The sequence below is a fragment of the Sminthopsis crassicaudata genome, chromosome 5 (genome assembly GCF_048593235.1).
Source record: "Sminthopsis crassicaudata isolate SCR6 chromosome 5, ASM4859323v1, whole genome shotgun sequence".
NCBI lineage: Eukaryota > Metazoa > Chordata > Mammalia > Dasyuromorphia > Dasyuridae > Sminthopsis > Sminthopsis crassicaudata.
Genome location: NC_133621.1, coordinates 145,319,306 through 145,342,671, shown reverse-complemented (window position 1 = coordinate 145,342,671; position 23,366 = coordinate 145,319,306). Strand labels below are relative to the sequence as shown.

Genomic DNA, 23,366 nt, shown 5'->3' with positions numbered 1-23,366 from the left:
AATGCAGGCAAGATTAGAAGGGAAGAAATAAACTGGGAAAGCATTTTTACATTCAAAGGTTCTGATAAAGGCCTCATTTCTAAAATATATAGAGAACTGAGTCAAATTTATAATAGTTCAAGCCATTCTCCAACTGATAAATGGTCAAAGGAAATGAACAATTTTCAGATGAAGAAATTGAAAGTATTGTAGTGATATGAAAAGATGCTCCAAATCACTATTGTCAGAGAAATACAAATTAAGAAAACTCTGATATACCACTACACACCTGTCAGATTGCCTAAGATGACAGGAAACTATAACGATCAATGTTGGAGGGGATGTGGGAAAACTGGGACACTGATGCACTGTTGATGGAACTATGAACGAATCCAACCATTCTGGAAGCAGTTTGGAACTATGATCAAAAAGTTATCAAACTGTGCATACCAGCAGTGTTTCTACTGGGCTTATATCCCAAAGAGATTTTAAAGGAGGGAAAGGGACCTGTATGTGCAAGAATCTTTGTGGCAGCCCTCTTTGTAGTAGCCAGAAACTGGAAACTGAGTGGATGCCCGCAATTGGAGAATGGCTAAATAAATTATGGTATATGAATGTTATAGAATATCATTGTTCTGTAAGAAACAACCACCAGGACAATTTCAGAGTGATCTAGACAGACTTATATGAACTGATGAGCAGAACCAGGAGATCATTATACATGGGAACAAGAAGACTATACAAAAATCAATTATGAGGACATGGCTCTCTTCAACATTGAAATGATTCAAACCAGTTCCACTTGTTCAGTGATGAAGACAGCCATCTACTCCCAGAGAGAGAACCATGGGAACTGAGTGTGGAATACAACATAGCATTCTCACTCTCTGTTGTTGTTTGCTTATATTTTGTTTCCTTTCTCAGTTTTTTTTTTAAATTCCTTCTTTTTCTGATTTTTCTTGTGAAGCAAGATAATTGTATAAATATGTATACAAATATTGGATTTTAACATATATTTTAATATATTTAATATGTATTGGACTACTTGCCAGCTAGGGGAGGGGGTAGCGGGAAGGAGGAGAAAATTTGGAACAAAAGGTTTTGCAAAGGGTCAATGTTGAAAAATTACCCATGAATGTTTTGTAAATAAAAAGCTTTAATAAAAAAAAAAAAAAAATATGTGGTACAATGTTGATTGACTTCACTGAATGATAAGGTTAGAAACCAATGAGTAAACTAAAATAATGAAATTTTTTTGTTTTCTATTTTAATTTTGTTCCTCAGAAATTCTTTTTATTTCATTTCTCATGTAAAACTGATTTCTTTAAATGCTGTTTTTGATTTAATGTGGTCTCTGAACTTCATTGAAGACAAAAATGTTTACTATAGAATCAAGAATATGAGAAAAGTTTGATGAATGCATTTATGAGAACAGAAACACAGAAATTAAAATTCAATTAAAATGTCATTTAATATATCTAAGTTTAACATCTACCTCAAAGAGTTTCATAAATCAATTTTATAACTAAGATATTAATTATTGAAATTCACCTAATAGCTAAACACTCAAACCACAAATAATTTCATGCAAACAATGTGTAACAGCTAACATGTGATCAACTTATTGCTATCTTCACTCTGTTCCCCTGGCAATTTTTCTTGAATGAAAATTGTACTTTTACTTTATATATGCATTCTTTTCACTGGACTTTTCTTTGTAGATGTTATTTCCCATCTAATACAAGGCAGGAAAACAGCTATTCACAAAGAAAAGGAAGATGAAGTGAAATCAGGAAAGCACTTTTTTTCCTCTTAACTGTATGAATCCCTGGGCACGTCACTTAACCTTTCAATGTTCTAGGCAAATAAGAATGCAAGTTTCAGAGCAGGTACCAATCTCCTCCAATAAAGAGATTCCTCATCCTGAAGTGCCCTGTTCCAGGGAAATTACAGACCCATTTTTAATACTAATTTATAAATTAAGATTTTACAAATATATATTGTGCAAACATAATAAAATGAACATGTATGGGATTCTGTCATGAATATCTTATTTAGAATAAATTGTCAGTATTCCCAATTACTGTGTACATATTTTGTATCTATTCAAATGTGTACATATAGGCAAATAAACTATTAGAGAACAAATTTAATGTAAAATTTTAAGTTTAGTTATAAAAATGACCAAAATTATACAATATATAATTATACAATAAATACATTTTTCTAACTGTTTCTAACCATTTTGGGGGAAGGAATTTCAAGTGTCCATTTACCCAAAAGTGAATAACCAGTAACCTGTTAGACCAAGAAAAGGAATTTTTGTGGTATATCACATTTATTGTATTAAAATTATGATTGACTGATTGATGGATTTTCTGAAGCAATTAAGGTTTAAGTGGCTTGCCCAGGATCACATAGCTAGGAAGTGTTATATGTCTATGGTCATATTTGAACTCAAGTCCTCCTGACTTCAAGATTGGTGTTCTACCCACTGCACCACTAACTGCCCTAAAATTGATTTATTCTTAACAAATCCATGCTGTCTCATGAAGGTTGCCTGGGAACTTGAAGGGAAAAATCTTTGGAAATAATTACTTTCTTATTGAGTTAGCCTTGTCTAGATAGTTGTCTCCTTCAAAGACCCTAACTACGCTGTGGTTTTAGACACATTTTTATTCCAGTGCACAGTAGCTTTCTCTTTCACTTATTTTAATGTTAGTATATTATACTATTTTTAATGTTACTAGGCTACCTGTCTCAATAAATATTTCATTCTGTTATATATACCTGAAGAAACAAGTGACAGTGACAGGTCTAAAGAAAGGTCTGGCTAAATGAACAGACTGAAAAAACACTACAAAAATATTTAGAGAACTGATGGATAAAGTAAGAAAAAGCAGAGGACTAGGGAAGTTGACCTTTGAATACAATGGCAAAGTCATCTTTGAAGACCTTATCTGGGAGGCCTGATATGATGTGGTGAGCAATGTGTTTTTTAATATACTTGGTAAACCTAGTTTAGTTGTACATGCTATTTAGAGAAATATAAGAGAATGGGAAGAAAGAGGGGGGAGAGAAACAGAGAGAGGGAGAATGAGAGGGAGAAGGAGAGAGAGAGAGAGACAGAGAGAGAGAGAGAGAGAGAGAGAGAGAGAGAGAGAGAGAGAGAGAGAGAGAGAGAGAGATCTCAACAGAGACCCTCCCTAAAACAGGGAAGCTAATCCAAAGAATAGTAGAGGGAAACACATAATTTAAACTTCACCATATTGAACTTAAGTTGAAAGAAAACTGACCATCTTGTTTGAGATAATTTCTAGAGAATTATTTATAAAAACTAGAGTTAAATTATCAGACAACTAGACAGGTATTGTGTAGGGATGGATCAGAGTTCAAAGAATATATTACAGGAGCAGCTAGATGGCGCAGTGGATAGAGCACCAGCCTTAAATTCAGGAGGACCCGAGTTCAAATGTGCTCTCAGACACTTAACACTTCCTAGCTGTGTGACCCTGGGCAAGTCACTTAACCCCAGCCTCAAAAAAAAAAAAAATATATTACAAATGTCATCAAATCTGGAACAAATTTATTTACTTAGAAGAGTAGAGCTATATCTGTTGATGCAGAGACTGAAAAAAGAATTTTAGTAGCACTTAATTTCACATCAACTTTTATAACATTTGAATTACATAATTTGTCATAGAACTTTAGATTTAATCATTTTAAGACAAATTCTTTATAAGAAAGAAAAAATCAAATATGATGGACTTACAAATTAATAGTGAATGAGTATGCAACATTCCATACCAGAATGAGTGAAGTGTGTGTTTCATTGTCTATTCTCTGGGACCTACACTGGAACTCTGATTGCCTTTTACTGTTATTTTTATTTATTTATTGTAGCCATTGTGCATATTATTTTCCTAATTCTGCATTAGACAAATAAGCAATCTCATGTTTTTCTGAATTCCATTCTATGACTATGCCCAAGTCATTTACCAACTGATGCATGCCTACTTAATTTCAAGTGCCTTATTAACACCAAAAGTATTAAGGAAAAAAAAAAAGTGACTTTTTTTGGGGGGGAGGAGGGAAGAGAGGAAGGAGGGAGGTAGCGTTTGGCCATCCTGGTATGTATGTATGTATATATGTGTATACACATACACACACATATATATGTATGTAGTAGGATTCATAGGTCAAAAGCTATGAACAGTTTAGTGACTTTCTGTTCCAAATTGTTTTCCAGGATTACTGGACCAAATTATAGCTCTAGCAACAGCTCTAGCAATGTCTGTCTCCCCATAACCTCTCCAATACCAACTATTTTCATATTTCATCATCTTTACCAAACTGATGGGACCTCGAAGTTTAATTTTCATTTCTCTTAATGATCTGTAGCATTTTTTATGTGATTTTTTTATGTTCATCTGCATATCTTTTGAAAACTGTTCATTTCTTTTGATCACATCTATTAGGGACTCACTCTTGGTCATATATTGCCAATTCCATATATTGTAGATATTAGACTTTTATTAGAAACATTTGATTATTTTTTTAAGGGAACTTTTAAACTTTGAATTTTAAAAGGCATTAAAAAAACCTTTCTGACTGTTCTAAATTGAGGTTATTTTTTTGAGAATTTAAAAAAGTCATACTTTTAACACAAAAACTAACAATAAACTGCTTTTTAATTCACAAATAATGAAGTAAAAGAAAATTTTCTGAAAATTCTTTAGCACAAATACTAAAAACACTCCAATAACTGAAGTATTAGAGGACAAATTACCAACAAACAAAAAGTATAAATACAAAACATTTTGTGCCTATTTATTGAAGAACTGGGATCATCATTCTAATTTCACTATAGATCCATTATGATATTTTTTCTTTATTATTTTTATCCTTTGAAAATTTATTCTTTTGTCAATAATTTTCAAATTTTAAAGGAATGAACACTGCTTTCCACAGCTGCCTTACTTGTCTATTAATCTATGCCAAGATCTGCTGCTTCCAATTCAAATGACTGAAAAGCAACATAGGGGGATGGATGATCTTGTTCAAAGTAGGAATCTAGAAGCAGGCCTAAACTAGAAGTAAAAAAAAAAAAAAAACAACTTATATCCTGAATTTCATTCTCTTTTATTCCATTCTTTTCAGTCATATTTCCTTATAATTTTCAGAAAAGAAATTGTATTTTTACCTGAAGAACAATTTTGTCTATTCTCCTCAATATAGGATTTATATTATACTAATTATATGCACTTTATTAAAAATTTAATTCAAAAATTCTGTGAAAACTGACCCTAAAGTCATTATTCCAGCCTTAATAAATAAATCAAAACTCTTCTTGTATGCAGAATAATTTTAGATATTTAATGTATAAATGGGGCTATGCAATATTTGCTTAATTAATCTTTGCTCTATTAACAGATATACCAGATGTACTATTATGTTCTTTGTTCTCATCTAAGTAGGGGATGAGCTGATTAGTTATCTCTAAACAATAGGAGTTCATGTACCACAGTGAGGATTTTCCCCCCTTAATCTGAGAGGCAATCACTAACAAGCTTCAGCTGGAAACGCTTGTTGTAAACACAGTGTGAACCTGCTCCTGGACTAATAAATGATGTTCCTTCTGTTAACAGAAGCAAATCAATTTTCAACTGTAATTAATTTTTTACACACTCATTTTTGTATTTTCATATTAGTATATTAAATCAAATTTTTTCATCAAACCTTGTACACTAACCCATATACTGAGCTTTGAAATATGTTCAAAATTCTAATGTTAAATGATTTAAATAACATGTAACATTTTATATAAATCCACATAATCCAAAGAGAATTACACCTGATCTAATTTCAGCATAGGACAGTATCATATCTGTCTAAAGAAACTTATCACAATTGGGAGTGGAGGGAGGTGGGGAAAAAGACATGTAAATAAAGGTCATTATTATGGTGAGTTCAGAGAGATCTTAATTCATCAACAGAAGCAGGATGGGTGATGGTTCCAGACTCTGCCACTCTTAGGATGTGGCTTATGTTTGTGAGCTATTATGAAAGTAGAAGTTACATCTTTCATTAACAAAAGCTTTCTGCATCAACAATCATGCTCCTCTCAGCCCTTCATCACTATACAGGCCCAAGTAAGTGAGAGCCCTCCACAGAGAGAAGGGAGGAGCTACTGTTAACATCAATGCAGCCCAGACTTCTGCCAAAACTTTGGATCTTCACTAGGACTGTGTCAGAAAGGAATGATGAAAAGGCCATAAGGCTGCCCAGGTCCAGCGGTTTCTTTATCCATAATTAAGTCTTCTCAACTAATCTATGCCAAATGATATTTAAAAAAAAAAAAAAAAAAAAAAAAAAAAGAGTAACAAAGCTCTGTCTGGGCCAATTCTTGCTCAAATTAGTGGCCTTCATTACATGACCTTGCCCACAAAACTATACTAGCAATTCTGCTACTGTTTCCATGTTAAAGAAACTCTACTTTTCCTGGAACATCACTTCTCTTTTCTTCCTTATATTCCCCTTGGAGGGCCATTTTTAGTCATCCTGACCTCTATCTGGTCACTGACCCAGATGGATCCAGAGGAGAAAGGAACTTGTACAGTCCTCCCACATTCAAATCCGATTCACTTGCATGTTCCTCCATATGCATATATCCTGTTAAAACATTTGTTATCATTGCCAACTTCAGGATTACTATTCTTTTATAAAATGGATCAGTACCTGGCTGTTTTCCTTTTCATCTAAATTTTGCTCTCATACCTAAGAGACTTAATTATCACACTCATGTCTTTCCTGGTCTCTCTCCCTATTTTACATCTTGCAACTTCTCAATCTCTTTACCTATCTCCACCTTTCATAAAGCTTTTGATGAAAAAGTGGTCTCTGTTTATCAGTGCTAACTTCTTTCTTTCTACCTTTGGTTCCATCCTCTCCCTGGTCTTTGATCCTCAGTTTTCTCCATCTACTGTTTTTTTCTTTTCTGCCTACAAACATGCCCAAGTATGCGGAGTGGCTCTAGGGTGACAGTTTAGGGTTCTGGAGGAAAAAATGTCCAGGTGTTTTCATTAAAAATGATCAGAAAACTGAAGATGAATAGGCAAGGCTGAATTTCTTAAACTACTACTGCTTTGACTACAGATTTGAGTGCAATTTTTGGAAAACTGTGGAGTATTTTCTTCCTTCTGATGCAGTCAAGTTGATTCAGTGATGGAACCAGAAGCACCTCCAGTCAGGGTTGCTTCACACAGGAATCAAGCATGCTCCTGGCATGCCCCCTGCACTTTGGTACCAGCTTAATACTATTGGGGTTGCAGATCTTTTCCAATTCTGCTGATGCTCAAATTCTTCCTTCTTGACGATTTGGTTCTTATTTAGGCAAGTGATTATTTTATTACATTTGTCAAGAAATTTCTGTTGTCTTCATCACTGATTCTGCCTTGCAGTTTTTCATCTTCTACAGTAGCTTTCATGTTGAAAATATAAGATTCAAAAGAATTCTTGAAAGACACTTTGTCTCTCTGCTTCTCATCTTTAACCTTTCTTAGCCTCCTGGAATATACAGTCAATGTCTTCTTTGCTCAGACTACCTTTGTCAATGGTGATGGTGAACTTATTCTCCTTGCCTGTGCTCTTATCCACAGCAGAAACATTGCGGATGTCATTTGCATCAATGTCAAATGTTACTTCAAAATGAAAAACACATATGGAGGGAGGGAGATTCCTGTGAATTCAAACTTGACAAGCAGATTCTTATCTTTTGTCATTGTTCTTTCACTTTCACAAACCTGAATATGCACACCTGGCTGGTTGTCCGAGAAGGTGCTAAAAGGCCTACATCTCCTTAGTGGTATTACATTTCATCAAAATGTCTTAACTCCACCAGTGGTTTCATTTCCAAGGGAAAGAGGAGTTACATCCAACAGCAACAAGTCATGCACATTTTCAGATTTATCTCCAGACACGATGGCAGCCTGGAGCAGTTACACTATAGGCAACAGAATTCACACTCTTGCTGAGCTTCTTGTCATGAAGAAGTCCTGCAGAAGTTTCAGGATTTGGGGGATTCAAGTGGAACCAATCACCAAGACAATGTCATGGACTTGTGATTTATCTAATATGGTATTTCTTAGGATCTTTGCCTTTATAGGGTCCAATGTGCCATGAAGAAGTCAGCATTCAACTCTTTAAAATGAAGCTAGGTAGGAGGCATAGAAGCAATGGTCTGAGTAGTGGAAGAGATCAAGCACTTTGCATTTCACAAATGGTACACAAATAGCAGATAGCCCTCCTGTTCTCATTGATGTCTTTCTTGGGCTTTTGCAATGAAATGGCTGACCTTGCTGTCCCTTCCTACTATACCTCTGGGATCCTACTCTGGGTGTCACTTTGAGCTACATATTTCCACTTCTGTAATATTAAAAGTTAACAATTAAGATTGATTAAACAATAGTTTAAATGTTTTATACCATAAATCCATCTTATGTTTTAAATTACTGGCCCTTCTAATTCTTCTATAAAGTTCCCTTTAGGAAAGAGACCTGTATGTGTAAGAATGATTGTGGCAGCCCTCTTTGTAGTGGCCAAAAACTGGAAACTGAGTGGATGCCCATCAATTGGAGATTGGCTGAATAAATTATAGTATATGAATATTATGGAATATTATTGTTCTGTAAGAAATGACCAGCAGGATGATTTCAGAAAGGTCTGGAGAGACTTAACATGAACTGATGCTGAGTGAAATGAGCAGGACCAGGAGATCATTATATACTTCAACAACAATATTATATTGTGATAGTCCAGTCTAGCTCCTCTGAAGGGCTCAGAATAAGTCCCTGTCAGGATAAGCAAAAGTCCTTGCCCCAGGTTGTGGACGCCAATATGTAACGTACTGTTGTCTCCAGAAGTTGCCGATCGCTTTCTGGAAGGAGATCTGCTGTGTCAACTCAAATCTCTTGGACAGATTCTTCTTCCTGTAGAGAGCCGACTTCCCTTCCTGCAGAGAGCAGCCTCAAATCTCGTCCAGACAAAACTCTGTCTTTCCTCCAGAGCTGCCCTCTTTTATCCTCCCAGAGAATGGGCGTGGGATAATGCAAGGGCTTCTGGGAAAAATTACTTCAACCAATGAACTTGCTCCTCGTAAGCATGCAAGCTCTTCCCAAGGAATTCACAATTAAAACTCCCAGTAAAGGCCAGAACTAGAGAATTGTCAAGAACGGACTTAGCACTTAGTAAGAACCTAATATCTCATTATCTCATTAGCACTTAGTAAGAACCTAACATTATATGATGATCAATTCTGATGGATGTGGCCCTCTTCAACAATGAGATGAACCAAATTAGTTCCAATAGAGCAGTAATGAATTGAACCAGCTACACCCAGTGAAAGAACTCTAGGAGATGACTACATAGAATTCTCAATCCCTCTATTTTTGTCCGCCTGCATTTTTTAATTTCCTTCACAGGCTAATTGTACACCATTTTCAAAGTCCGATTCTTTTTGTACAGCAAAATAACTATTTGGACATGTATATATATAGTATCTAATTTATACTTTAACATATTTAACATGTATTGATCAACCTGTCATCTTGGGGAGAGGGTGGGGGAAGGAAGGGAAAAGTTGGAACAAAAGATTTTACAATTATCAATGCTGTAAAATTATCCATGCATATATCTTGTAAATAAAAAGCTATAAAATTTTTTTTAAAAAATAAAGTTCCCTTTAGGTCACCGAAACTGACCAGCCAATCATCTCAAGAGTAAATCTCTCTGTACCAAATATGCTCTGATTTTTGTCAAAACAGAGAATACTAGATTTAGAATCAGAAGATCCAGATTCACATGACAGTTGCTAGCTCTGAGAGTTTTGTCTGTTACTTTTTTTTAAGCCACATTTTCCTTATCAATAAAAGAGAATCAACAATTTTTATCCCTATATCACAGAAATGTGAAACTTTAAGATACTTTGGAAGATACATACACATGTTTTTAAGTGCTATGTTACTATAAACTAACATTTACCATAATATTAAATAATAATATTAAAATATTAAAAAGATTTTTAAAAAGTACCAAAAATATTTCAATAAATCTGGCAGAATTAACAAATAACCACTTTCTTGCTAATAGAGAACTTTTCATAAGCTAACTTTCTGCAGGAAGGCATACAAGAAAGGGTTAGGAGTAGAAGGAATAAAAGGAGGAAAAGATAAATTCCTGTATTGGATATTAAGGATCCTAAACAATTTCCAGAGCTCAAAAACACTTGCCAGTTCATTAACTGCTTGTTAAAATTCATTAACTGACTGAAATTTGGAACCTGGGCAGAAGGAATTTACTATTTTGTCCACAAACATCTGTTTCTCAGGTTAAAGTCACTGTCTACAAACATCAAAATCATATACTCTCCTGAATTTCATAGAATCCTTGAGCTAAAAGGGGTCATCTGAAGGTCATCCAGTCCATCTTGCCATAAAATCTTTGACAAATGGTCAATTATCTGTATGTATCCACTAGGAATACATCCAGTAAAATGGAAGCCACTACCTCATTCTACTTTTGAATTTTCCTCTTCAATTAAGAGATTTTTTTGCTTGCATTACACCAATATTTGACTCTGTGTAATTTCCTCCCACTGGTCCCAATTCTTCATTTTGGGGATGATCAGAATAAAGCTCATTACTTTTTCATACAATAAGCCTTACATACTGAAAGACCACACAGATATGTTCCCCTTCTCCAAATGTTTTCTTCTTCCAGCTAAACAAACTCTCACATGTGATTTCCACTCTTGTCACACCCTAGTTACCTTAATTAGATGTGCTTTGTTTTGTCAAGGTGTCTGCCAGATCTATTCATATGTAATACTTAACCCAATTCATGGACCCTTCTTTGCTTTGAACATTGTAGGAAGAAAGACTGTGATAAGGAAAGTATAATTACAGACTGAAAGCTGGTCTTTAAAGCCCCAGGCTCAAATTCTGCTCCTGACACATATTAGATGTGTGACCACAGACAAGAAATAGAATCCTCATTTACCTATACCAATTCATTAAGAATATATAGTTACATAACAAGATAACATGATGATCAATTGTAATGGACTTGGCTCTTTTCAACAGTGAGATGATTCAGGTCAATTCCAAATCCTAGAGTTGTGATGGAAAGAGCCATCTGCATCCAAGGACAGGACTATGAGGGCTAAATGTGGTGGATCACAACATAGTATTTTTACTTTAAAAAAATTTTTTTCTTATCTTTTTTTTTCTCTTTTTGACCTGATTTTTTTCATGTAGTATGATAAATGTGTAAATATATTTAACCTATGCTGTGTAAGGGAAGGGGAAGGTAGGAAGGGAGAAAGAAAAATCTGGAACACAAGGTTTTACAAGGATGAAAGTTGAAAACTATCTTTGCATGTATTTTGAAAAATAAAAGCTATTATTATTTTTTTTAAAAGACTATATGGTTGCAGTATGGGTTCCCCTACAGTAATGAAATCATAAGTTTGGATTAATAGTACTTGCCCTGTGCCCACAGAATTGCATTAGCTTTTTTGCATATTCTGCAACATTACTGACCCATATTGAGCTTATAGGCTTTCACTAAATGGCTGTTTTAGTCAGGATGGTGTAATGAAAAGAGTGATTCATATATTTAGAGTCAAGAGCTTTGTATCTGAATCTTGCTATTGATATTTATGTGCCACATAATCATAAGTAACTCACTTAACTGTTAAGCTGTTTCCACATCTGTAGATTCCTCACAGCATTGTTAAGAGGAAAATACTTTTGAACCCTTAAAGCATGTTTTTAAAAAGTGATTACAATTTTTAAAATTTTTTTTACTTCTATCTTTCTTTAGTTATTGACTTTTCAGTATATATTACTTAATCATATAAACAGTTTAATGTTTAAGGTTATATTTACTGTAATGGCTTACATTGCATTTTTACATTTAAATATCTGTAGAATCCATCATCATTTTAGTACTACCAAACGTCTTATTTTTAAAATCTTCCTTATGCTTTCAAGACAAAATGTGCCAAGTACAAGAAAATTTACTAGCACTGAATACATTTTTCATAAAGTTATGAATGTATATTTATATATGTGAACAATATATTTGGGATATTTATTGGAAACAATCCTTGGCTTTGAGAGTAGCAGCTATAAAATACTGCCTAAGGGAAAGAATAGTTACTGACATAGTATTGTTATAGTGAAGTTGAAAATATAATTTATGTAACTTTTTTTTTCATCCCTAAGGCATTATCTTACATGTCACTTTTGAGTTATGGGTCCATTTTCTAGACTCAAGCAAAAAACAACTTTGGAGAAAAACCTTGATGTATTATCATCATCACAAAGGGGAAGCTGCTATACCTGAAGGATCTTAAGATCAAATTCAGAAAAGGCTATAAAAATAGGCACAAATATTCCTTAAAACAAACAAACAAAAAAACAACCCACAAGGCTTTTTTTTCTAGCTAAAGGGATCAAATAAATGGTAATGCTAAATGATCTGTAGTAATAATTGACAATCAGCATTTCAAGTGTTACTTAAAACAGTGCTACCATATAGGGATACAAGTCAATTTTTTGTACTCTTACATAAAGAATTCTAAAATAATTTTTAAAAACCACGGAAACAGGCACTTTACCTGAGACTGGTCTATAGGATTTCTCTAGCGGTAGCACAGTAATATACAGCAAAACCAGTTGTAGTGAAAGACATTTAGGAATTTAATTTACTGCACCACTGGAGACAGGCATTGTTTTGGTGATGCTCTTTACATACTGAAGAGATAATGTGTCTCTCTATCAAGTAATACTCATTCTGATCTACTAATCAGTTAAGAAGATATTAAATAAGGTCCTTTTAAATTTTTTAAATGGTGACTGGGAATGACTGGAAAATATCAAGTCCTTCTGAGATTTACAAATTTAAGAGAAGCAAGTTTTTGGTTGAGTATTTTGGAAATATTATGCTATATGTGTGTTTATCCATGTGAATATATTTTAATCCTGAGTTCTAATAAAAATTTAAAGATCCCCAGGGAAAAAGACCAATTTTAGCCATACCACTTTAAATGATATTAAATATTGGGATTTTGGTGTGGGGGGAAAAGCTTCTTCCAAGCTGAAGGTATGATAATACAATTCAATAAATGTTAATGCAACATTTAGATACAAATCAGTTTACACAAGCATGATAACATACAATGTTATATTTCCGAGAATTTTACAATTTACCCCAGGTACATGCAGTCTCACTTAATTCTCATAACAATGTTGCTTGGGATTATAATTTTGAGAACAATTTCTTTTTATTTCATGAAATTCAGTTACCTTTTGAACCACAAAGAACTGAGCCATGAAAAGATACAATATGCAATCAAATTTTATAAAAAATGCTTTGAGTCACCCTTCTCATGCTCCAGATATATGATTTCAATGGTGTAGACAAATTCCTGCGTGGAAAAATCTTTCCACTGATAAAGATCAGTAATTCATCTATCAAACACTATCCTCAAAAACTTTCTACACACTGAAAGTTAAGTGACTTGCCTAGATCATAAATATCAGAAGCAGGCCTTTCATCCAGGTCCTTTCTGACTCTAATATTAGCTTTCTACCCACTATACCACATTGCCTAAGTTACATGATTTTGATGATAAAGATTTATTTCTCTTAAGCTTAATTGTTTTTCTTCCTTACAAAGAAGAGTTTATTGAGCCAAGGTATATCAGGAAATGATTATGACACAAAGTTAAAGGTCTCAATACAATCTAAAAAAAAAGAAAAGAACCTCTCAGATAATTTAAAGAAAAAGAAAAAAGAAAAGAAATAAATAAGGAAATGAGTAAGAAAAGAGAGTAAAATTGTAGTCATAGCTTAACATTTACATGATCTTACTATGTGCCAGGCACTGTGCTTAATGCTTTACAATTATTATTCTATCTGGTTATCATAACAATACTGTAATATTATCACTCCAAACATAGATGAGGATACTGAGGTTAAGTGACTTGCTCAGGAAAACACATCTATTAAGTGTCTGAAGCTTGGATATAAATTGCAGTCTTTCTGACTCTAGGCCCAGCATTCTATTCCCTGCACCAAAATATCAGGAAGAAGTCACCAGAAGGAAAAACATTTTCAACAATACACTAAGAATTAAAGCTAAATCTAACACAAAATACATGAATTTATATAATAAAAATTAAAATGAAAGATGTGATGTCCATGAAGGAAAATCATATATGTGAAATAAAAAGTTGATCACCATTCAGAAAAAGACAAATTATTATATAACATCAATTAATGTAGAACCAGATTGGAAAATAGGAATAAAAAAATAAAATCAAAATTAAATAAAATTTGCTGGAAGCCATATCTGAAGTGATAAAAAAAATGTAGCACAAGATAAAAAGAAAATCAATGGAAAAAATTACAAAGGGGAAAATACACTCAAAAGAAAATGGAATGAGAAGATAAAGGATGAAGTGATCCAAGAAACTCTAGTGTACCCAAAACCTTGAGTAAAGAAAATAATGCTATTTTCCAAGAAATACCCCAAGAAATTTCTTGGGTCTAATAAAACACAAATTACAAAGCAATAGAATCTACAGGGCACCTTCAGAGAAATCAGCTTAATACACTGTGATGGAACTCAAAAGAGTCACCAAAAAAAAAAAAAAATTCTAAGGGTATATATATATATATATATATATGTATTATACTGATAAATAATTTACCTCTAGGGCATACATACATACACACACACATACAAGAAGTATACATGTAGAATATATATGCATGATGAATTGCTTATTGATACACATGGAAGATTTCTTATATAGAAATTTCTCTGTAACACCAAAATCATAGGAATATACACATAATCTTATATGATTTGTGAGCATATATGTATATAGATAGATATGCACATATTTCTGTATGTACATACAAATTATGTTGATTCCATATATCCGTACATATGTGTATGTGTATATATAAAAACAACAAAGGTCACTTTATTTGTTGGTCCTCAGATCATTACCAGCAGATAAAAAATTAAACCAATTTGTGTGCTTGGCAAAGGCATCTACTTATTGTCATGGAAAAGATAAGAGTGAAGAGGTGTTCTCCACAGATAGTGACATCCTCCCAATGTTCCAATTTACAGATATTATTGATCTGGTCACATCAGAATAAAAAGAAATCTCCTGAATAAAATCAATAATTACTCAAAAAAAAAAATACACACAAACACAAATGTTTCAAAATAGACATTAAAGTGAATCTAGTGTTAAACAGGAATAAAAATGAGTTGGACTTTGGGAAATTAAAAAAAAAAATCATTTTAATGATCTTAAAATTTTTCCTGAAACAAAAGTTATCTTTTAAAAACCAAAAGTCTTCTAATATTTTATATGGCTGCAAATTCTAGATTACCAATTTCTAAAGAATTAGAAAGACGAATCTCATAGGACAACAGAAAGGGACATGCTATATGTGAGCAGGCTAAAATATGTTACAAACAAGGAGCTACTCTAGAGAACTAGAATAAAGGATATCATCAATGAAATATATAATTGAAAGGATGGGAATTCATTATGGAGTGAAAGCAAGGGATAACAAACACATATTGCCTTGCCAAAAGAAAGCAAGCAAAGTCCCTAGAAACTGGGTAACTACTCTGTAGTAAACTTATAGGGAGAAATGGACAAGCGCTACCTAGTTTTTTAAATGGCATAACTGAAGGGAATACATAATGATTGATTGTTACATGCAACTGAGAAAAAAAAAACCTCCATCATTTTTAGTAGTACCTGGATTCATTTTCATATGATTAGTTGCTCTCCAATCCTTTATGCAGAAAAACACAGTACATTACTTACAGAAACTGGGAAAATATATCTTTAGAAGCAAATAACTAAAAAAATTTGACATCCAAAATGTATATCATATGAATACTAATATGTAAAAGAACTACTATATCATAACATGTAAGTGGTGAAAGGATAGGAAAAGTCTCAAAAGAAAATATAAGTTTGAACAAGAATTACATTTTTTAAATTCTTACAATTTTTGATAAGCAAGGAAATGCAAATAAAAATAACTGAGATTCCACCTAATATCCATCAAATTGTTAAAGATGATAAGACAATAAAATCCAATGCTTGTGTGGCTATGATAAAATAGATGAATTATTTCATTACTGTTACAATTGAGAATTTGTTTAACCTTAGAAACCAATACAGAATTATATAAAAAGTAAGAAAAATGCATATTCTGGTTAATGAAAGGAGTAGGAGGAAGCTTAGATTAAAAAAGAGGGAAAAAAAAAAAGGATTCCACCAGCACTAATAAAACCCACAAAAACTAGAAATAAATAAGATACTCATTATTTGAGAAATAGTTAAACAAATATGGCATATGAATTTAATAAATTATAACTGTACCGTAAAATAGTTTTATGTTCCTAATTTCATTATAAATAAATATCAGAAAGAAAGAAAAAAAAAGTGACTATTATTATTATTTTACATTGATGGTTCTGTGGTATTTAAGCCACAATTTATTTTTCAATAGATTCAATGTAATGAATTTCTACATCTGAATTGTAGGGAAAAGTAACACTGATTATGCATGAAGCAATTTAAATGGATTGAAATAAAAAATGGGATTTAAACTAATATCTATATAATATATACATATATATATACACACATATATATATATATATATTCAAAATGTTAACTTAAGCATAGAGAAGCCTTAATAAAATCATTTATTTTTATCTAAATATCATTTCAAAATATTCTTCATTTTCCACAAGGGGAAAAAATACAGAGACAAACTTTATAAGGTAATTATGGTAAATAGCACTTATAGGATATTTAATTTATAGTTTACATTTTGTGGATGGAGAAGAAAAAGAAAAGAAGAAAAAGCAACAACTCCAAAAATTAAAGCCTTGTCAACTATTAAGGAAAACAATGAGGAAACATTCATTTTTATTTATTTTTTTAAAAATGACTAATATTAACAATTGTTGATGAAATGAATCTTTTAATTGTACTCAAAGGTACAAATGTTTTAAAACAAATCAGAGGTTTAGCAAATGTAAAAATTTAACAAAAATTCAAAATCTTATTACTTACTGAAGAAACTTTAAAAACAAGAGAAGTTCTATGTGAATTTCATATTGAAACTTCTAAAAATTCAAGGAACATGTCAAATTGCTTGCCTTCTCAATGAGTTGGAGGAAGGAAGGGAAGAATTTGATACTCAAAATTTAACAAAAAAAAAAAAAAAAAAAAAAGGAAAATGTTGAAATTGTTTTTATATATGATTGAAGAAAAATATTAAATATTAAATTTGAGGCACAGAAGACAAAAATATTAAAGGGGATAGTGAAAACTGAAAAAAAAAATTCAGGGTAAAGCCAATTAAAAATTTTTTTTCTACTCAAACTTTTTTCAAGGTAGTGATTTTTAAAACATATTTATGTGAATTAGAAGAAACCAATTATTGCTGTAAGCTTAAAAAATTGTGTATAATTTACTTTAAGGTGAAGAATACATTTAACATAGCTGAAAAAACTGTCCAGCTTTTGTTTTGTGTATTAAAGTTTTCTTCACATAAGAAATGAATAAGATGAAAAATCATTTATCAATGTCAATGTTCTTTCCTCAAACTATATTTTCTAAATCATTTATGGTATTTTTCTAAATACAAAAGATTTTATTAACAAGGATTAGTAATGAGAAAAATGAGTGATTTAAAATATTTCCTGTGACAATGCTGCCATCTAGTGTCCATACAGTTAAATTATTATTTTTAACTGTTTAGTAGGTATTCTCTTCAAAGGAAGGCCGCTATAAATGGATAGTAAGCTGACCAAGCAACCAAGAGTACTAGAATTAAAATCCTACTTCTGACATAGCTGCTGTATGATCCTGAAAAAATTAATTTTACAGGCTCTTGAGACAACTCAGAAAAGGTACTGACTACAAAGGGAAATCTAGTTCTTGACCAGGAAAATAATGAGTATCTTTGAGGGGCAGCCAGATAGTACAGTGGATAGAGCTCAGGAGCCCTGAAGTCAGGAGGATCTAAGTTAAAATCCAGCTTCAGACACTTAATACTTCCTATGTATGACCCTGTGTAAGTCACTTAACTCCAACTGCCTCAGGGAAGAAAAAAAAGAGTATCTTGATGTGAAATCACAGGTGTATTTTCCATCCACACTGAACTTTGAAGGGATTAGGAAGTATACATAAACTAAGTAATGAACTGCTAATAGCCATAATCATCTACACTAAGAAAATCTTTAAAGCATTTTCAAATGATTTCTGAATTTATTTCTTGTAATTTGTTTCTTCTGTTTTCTATTTTTTGCTTAATGGTCTCTTTTGACATTGTAAAGTAGACAGGCATAAGCTAATCACTCTCAAGGCTTTTACTACTAAGAGGACAGCATCAACCACCACCACCACTTTCTGAATCAACAAATCTTTATCAAGAACATCTATATGTTCCGTACCAGATAAATAAAAGCAAAAAACCGAACAATTTCTACTCTTTGAGAAGTTTGCATTGGCAGAGATGCTTAAAAATAGAATAAATATAGAACAAATACAGATGTTTAGGAAGAAAAGACTCCATGTTAAAATTGATAATTTGAGCTCTCTCTCGAAGAAAGTGAGGGATTTTTTGAAAAGGTGAAGAGGAAATTCTAGGCAGGAGGTACAATCAGCAAAAGCAAAAGGGGGGAGATGATTTGGCTTATGACTCAGCTTAAATTGTGGGTCATGACTCTGTCTCAAAACTGAACATGGAGATTACAAAATTATGACACAAATGTGACAGAAAATATGTGTCTATCAAAAAGAACTTCTGCATCAGGATACTTGGTTTAGAGTTCTGATTCCCAACACTTATTTAAACTTTGTGATCATAAACAATTTAAATCTTTGAGGCTGTTTTCACCTCCATTTTTTAGTTCTAATTAACTAAAATTTGCTACTTACATATAATTCTTATTCCAGTAACATAAGTGAAATCAAATTTTTGATTGGAAGTTCCCTTTCAGTAAGTGAAAACTAAAAAATTTGTTTTGTTTTGTTTTTTTGAGGGGGAAAGAATTACATGCAAAAGTGACCAGCCTATAATATTAACATTCCTTCTTAAAATGAAGGTCACATGAAAAAAAAATTTTTTTTTTCTCAAGACCTGCCTGTTCTGGCCCATATAGTCTTTATTTTTATAGAACTGCTGCCACCTAGTGGCAATAATTCACTTAGTGAATTATTTTTGAAACAGACATTAACTAAAATTTTTGATAATGGCTGACTTCCTAATACCAACTTTAATTAAGCAAAACAATGTTTAACAGTTTCTTTGAGTACTACAGAAATACAGAGACTCACTTTCCTCAAATAATGTTACAGAAAAAATAATTTCCTTGTCTTGAATCTTTACTCACTGCAGCCCAACCTCCTCCACTTTGATATCAAAATATAGGTCCTCATGTATAGGTCTGAAGAGCTACCTCTCTATTTAATAAAATCCAGTAGATCCCTATTATCTCTGGAATAAAATTTTAAAAGCTCAGTTTGGCTTTAAAACCTGAATCTTTCCTACCATTCTAACACTACACCTTTTATTCCTTCTCAATATATTCTATGATCTAAGGACACTGGCCGTCTCTGGATGTTCACAAACACGACATTCCCTATCCCAGTCTCAATTTTCACCACCTGTTCTTCATCATTTCTACTTTCTGGTTTCCTTCAAGTCTCAACTAAAATCCTACTTTCTACAAGACCAGCGCAACTTAAATACTGCCATCCCTCTAGAGTCACCTTTATCGTTTGCAGATGATAGTTGTTTGTACATTTTCTTTCATATCAGAATGATCTTCTTGAGGGCAAAGAGGCTATTTTTGCTTGTATTTTAATTCCTAATCTTTTAAAGATGCTTATTAATCAACTTATTAATTGATCAAATTGAAATGTCAATGATTTATACAATAGGGGGAGATCTCTGAAGTCAGAGAATCTAGATTCAAATTTTACCTTTTAAAATTGCTAAATAACCTTTACCTATGAAAATTACTAAATAAATATTTATAAAGTGAAAATTAGATGGCCTCTAAATTTCAGATCTATGTCTTCCAAGTCTAGCCCTATGATCTTGTAATTTCTGATCTTAATTATGGGCATTAATTCATATGGGCATTATTATTTCTGATTTTAATTATTTAAATTTTATAAGTAAAGTTTCATCAGGTAAAAAAAGTGAAAATTAATCAAGCCTAAAAACCAACAATTAGCCTGATTCTCTATGCTTATAATTTTTCTCTAAATAATACTAACTTTTCCTGAATTTTGACTTCTTTACTTAACTCTGAGATATAGGAAAAGAACATCTAATTTTTCTAATGATATCAATTAAAATCAAACTATATTTCCTTCACAAGAAGCATCTTAACAACAAGCATCTGCACTATGTTCTCAAAACAAAATCTAAAAATTCCATATGTATATATATCTCCCAGGAAACTCCACTTTGTATATTCTCCCTTACCTGGGCTGCCTTGGTTTAGTTACACAGAATAAGATACACCTGACATTGTCTCTCCTCTCCATTTCCTGCCTCCTTTTGTATTTTGTCTCTCCACTTTAAATTATAAGGTACTTGGTGACAGGGACTACTTTTGTTTTTATTAAATGTATCTTCAAAACGTGGCACAGTTCCTGGCATACAACAAGCACTTAATAAGTGTTTACTGGATGGACAAATTAGATTATTACATTCTCCCCGAGTCTACACCACAAACTAAACTAGTGAGAAGTACTTAATTTTTAAAAATACACATAAAACACTTTCTTCTTTCACATAATTAACACCATACATTTTTTAAAGTGTGATTTTTATCAGATATAGTGTAACATTTTGAGGAACTCCCAAAAGGTCATGGAAAATAAGATAATACAAAATCTATACTCACCTGGGAAAAGATATTTGCAGTTGGAGCAACTCTGCTGTCTACAATACTGTATAATATTGCTAACAATCTATCCAGAGGAAATGGCTTTGGTCCAAGAAGATGATTGCTAGTCTGTAAAAAAGAGATCAATTAGATAGATTTTTCCTAGGAGCTGAGCACCCTTATTTATTGCACTGCAAAATTCTAAAATCAATATATTTACACTTTATGTAGTCCCTGAAGGAAAACTTTGAAAACTATTCAACCTAAAATCTCTTAACAAATTTGACTGAGGACTGTAAATCAAACATCTACAAGACTTCATGGTCAAGATTTAAAAAAAAATTTCATTTAACATTTTCTGGATTTCCTTCCATTTCCTCTTTTAATACTGGCATACTGACAGGGAACCAAGTTGCTTTTCTTCACTACTCTTAAAATTTAATTATGATAAATATCAGGGGTTATCATATCATTCTCAGATATCAGTTAACAGCTTAGGAATGGCTCACCTAAAGTAAATTATAATAAATATTTTATGACCTGTGTGGAAGATGCTATTTGAAAAAATGGAGATGGTAGTTTTGTAAATATCTTGAGCCAAGGCCTGAAAAACTGTATTTATTTACAAGCAAAATAACATACAAATTTCATCATATACCACTTTGAGAGAAAGATAAATTTTAAATGAACTATGATTAGTGCTCAATGAGGTTTTACCAAATATACTACTTATCAGTAATAAGGAAATATTTTTTATAAAAATTAGTATTTTTTAGAAAGTAAGATAAGAAGTAACTTGGAAGTGGACTTGGAGTAGTAGGACCTTTGAATTTGAAATCCAGTTCAAATGTACTATAGGGTAACACATTTCTCTTCTCCAGATCTGTTTCCTTATTTGAAAAATGAGTCAATCAAACTTAAATGATTTTTAACATTACTGTTCCGTCGTGTTCAACTTGTCATGAGCCCATTTAGGGTTTTCTTGACAAAGATACTGGAGTAGTTTGCTGCCAGTTCCTTCACCAGCTCATTTTACAGATGAGGAAACTGAGGCAATCAGGGGTAAATGATTTGCCCAGCCCAGTTAGTGTTTGAGGCCCGGAAGATGAGTCTTCCTGACTTCAGGCAAAGCACCATATCCACTGGGCCATCTAGCTTCATAGTTCTTTAACACTACTTCTTGGCAAAAGCTTTATAGTACAGAGATAATATCCAACCCAGGATATAAGCTCTGACTCATTTTAGAAAACTGAAAAGATCTTATGATTTTCATCAGCACCATGGATTCAATAATCATCTCTACAAGGATGATTCTAAAATGCACTTAGTCCTAACCCTTCTGCTAGGCTCCAGTTTTCTATCTCCCTGTTCAATTGTATCATCTATCCCCCCACCCCACCCAAACCTTCTGTCTTTCTAACTTCCCTATTGCAGTCAAAGACATCACCATGCTCTCAGGCACACCACCTGGATGTCTCTTCAAGTCTTTACTTCTGTCTCTAATAGTTGCTGGGCTGATTTTATCTTTGCAAGATTTCTGGATGTGCCCCTTTCTACCTTCTTATCTGATCACTCCACTGACATCCTCATCAGCTGTGCCTAAACTAGTGCAATGATCTGTTAGCTGGTCTCCCTGTTTTCTCTTTTCGAGGCTATCCATCACTCAGCTGACAGTCATGTTCCTAAAGCGGAGAACTAACTATGGTATTCCTCGCCCGAGGATTTAATAAATTCCAGTGGCTTATTATCGTCAGGATCAAAGTGAACATCCAATTGAGCATTCACAATCCTTCTTGGCTTGGCCCTTCCTTCTTTTCCAAGTCTTCTTGCACCTTATACTTCTCTCTACCCATATATGCTGTTCTCTTGTAACAGCACTTCCTTGCGGCTCCTCCCACCAGATATTCTTGACTTTCCATACTTTGCATCCCTACTGGCTGTTACCTTAGTCTGGGATGTTCTTTTTCATCTCAACTGTCATGCTTCCTTGAAATCTTAGCTAAAATTCCACCTTCCACAATAAGTTCTTTCTGCTTCCTTTTAATGCCAGTGTCTTCTCTCTGTAAACTTCTCTCCAGTGTACCATGTTACCATCATATATGCATGTTATCTTCATCATTAGACTGCAAGCTCCTTGAGTTCAGGCCATCTACAAAATGTGATAGCACATCAAGCTTAAAGATTCCAACAATTGATCTTGCAAATGGGGGAATGAACTGAACCTATACTGAACCTATAACACATAAGTTTGCACTGGGAGACTTTAGGGTGTTTTGAAGTGAGTAAAAAGTACTCAAAATATTTATATTTTGTTGACACCATATTTTTGAAGCAACAAAAAGAAGTTATAGGGCAAATGATCA

General features: G+C 32.8%; 1 protein-coding gene across 3 annotated transcripts in view; it reads right to left on the bottom strand.

Moving 5' to 3' along the window:
• ORC5 (origin recognition complex subunit 5) overlaps positions 1-23,366 on the bottom strand; it is an 83,437-nt gene that overhangs the window by 17,218 nt on the left and 42,853 nt on the right. For 2 of the 3 annotated variants that reach the window (XM_074268425.1, XM_074268426.1), the window contains exon 12: positions 21,022-21,132. In XM_074268425.1, the coding sequence (XP_074124526.1) occupies positions 21,022-21,132 (111 nt within the window). Of the gene's footprint in view, positions 1-21,021; positions 21,133-23,037; positions 23,153-23,366 lie in introns of those variants that run through there. The other variant, XM_074268427.1, reaches the window with a different exon arrangement.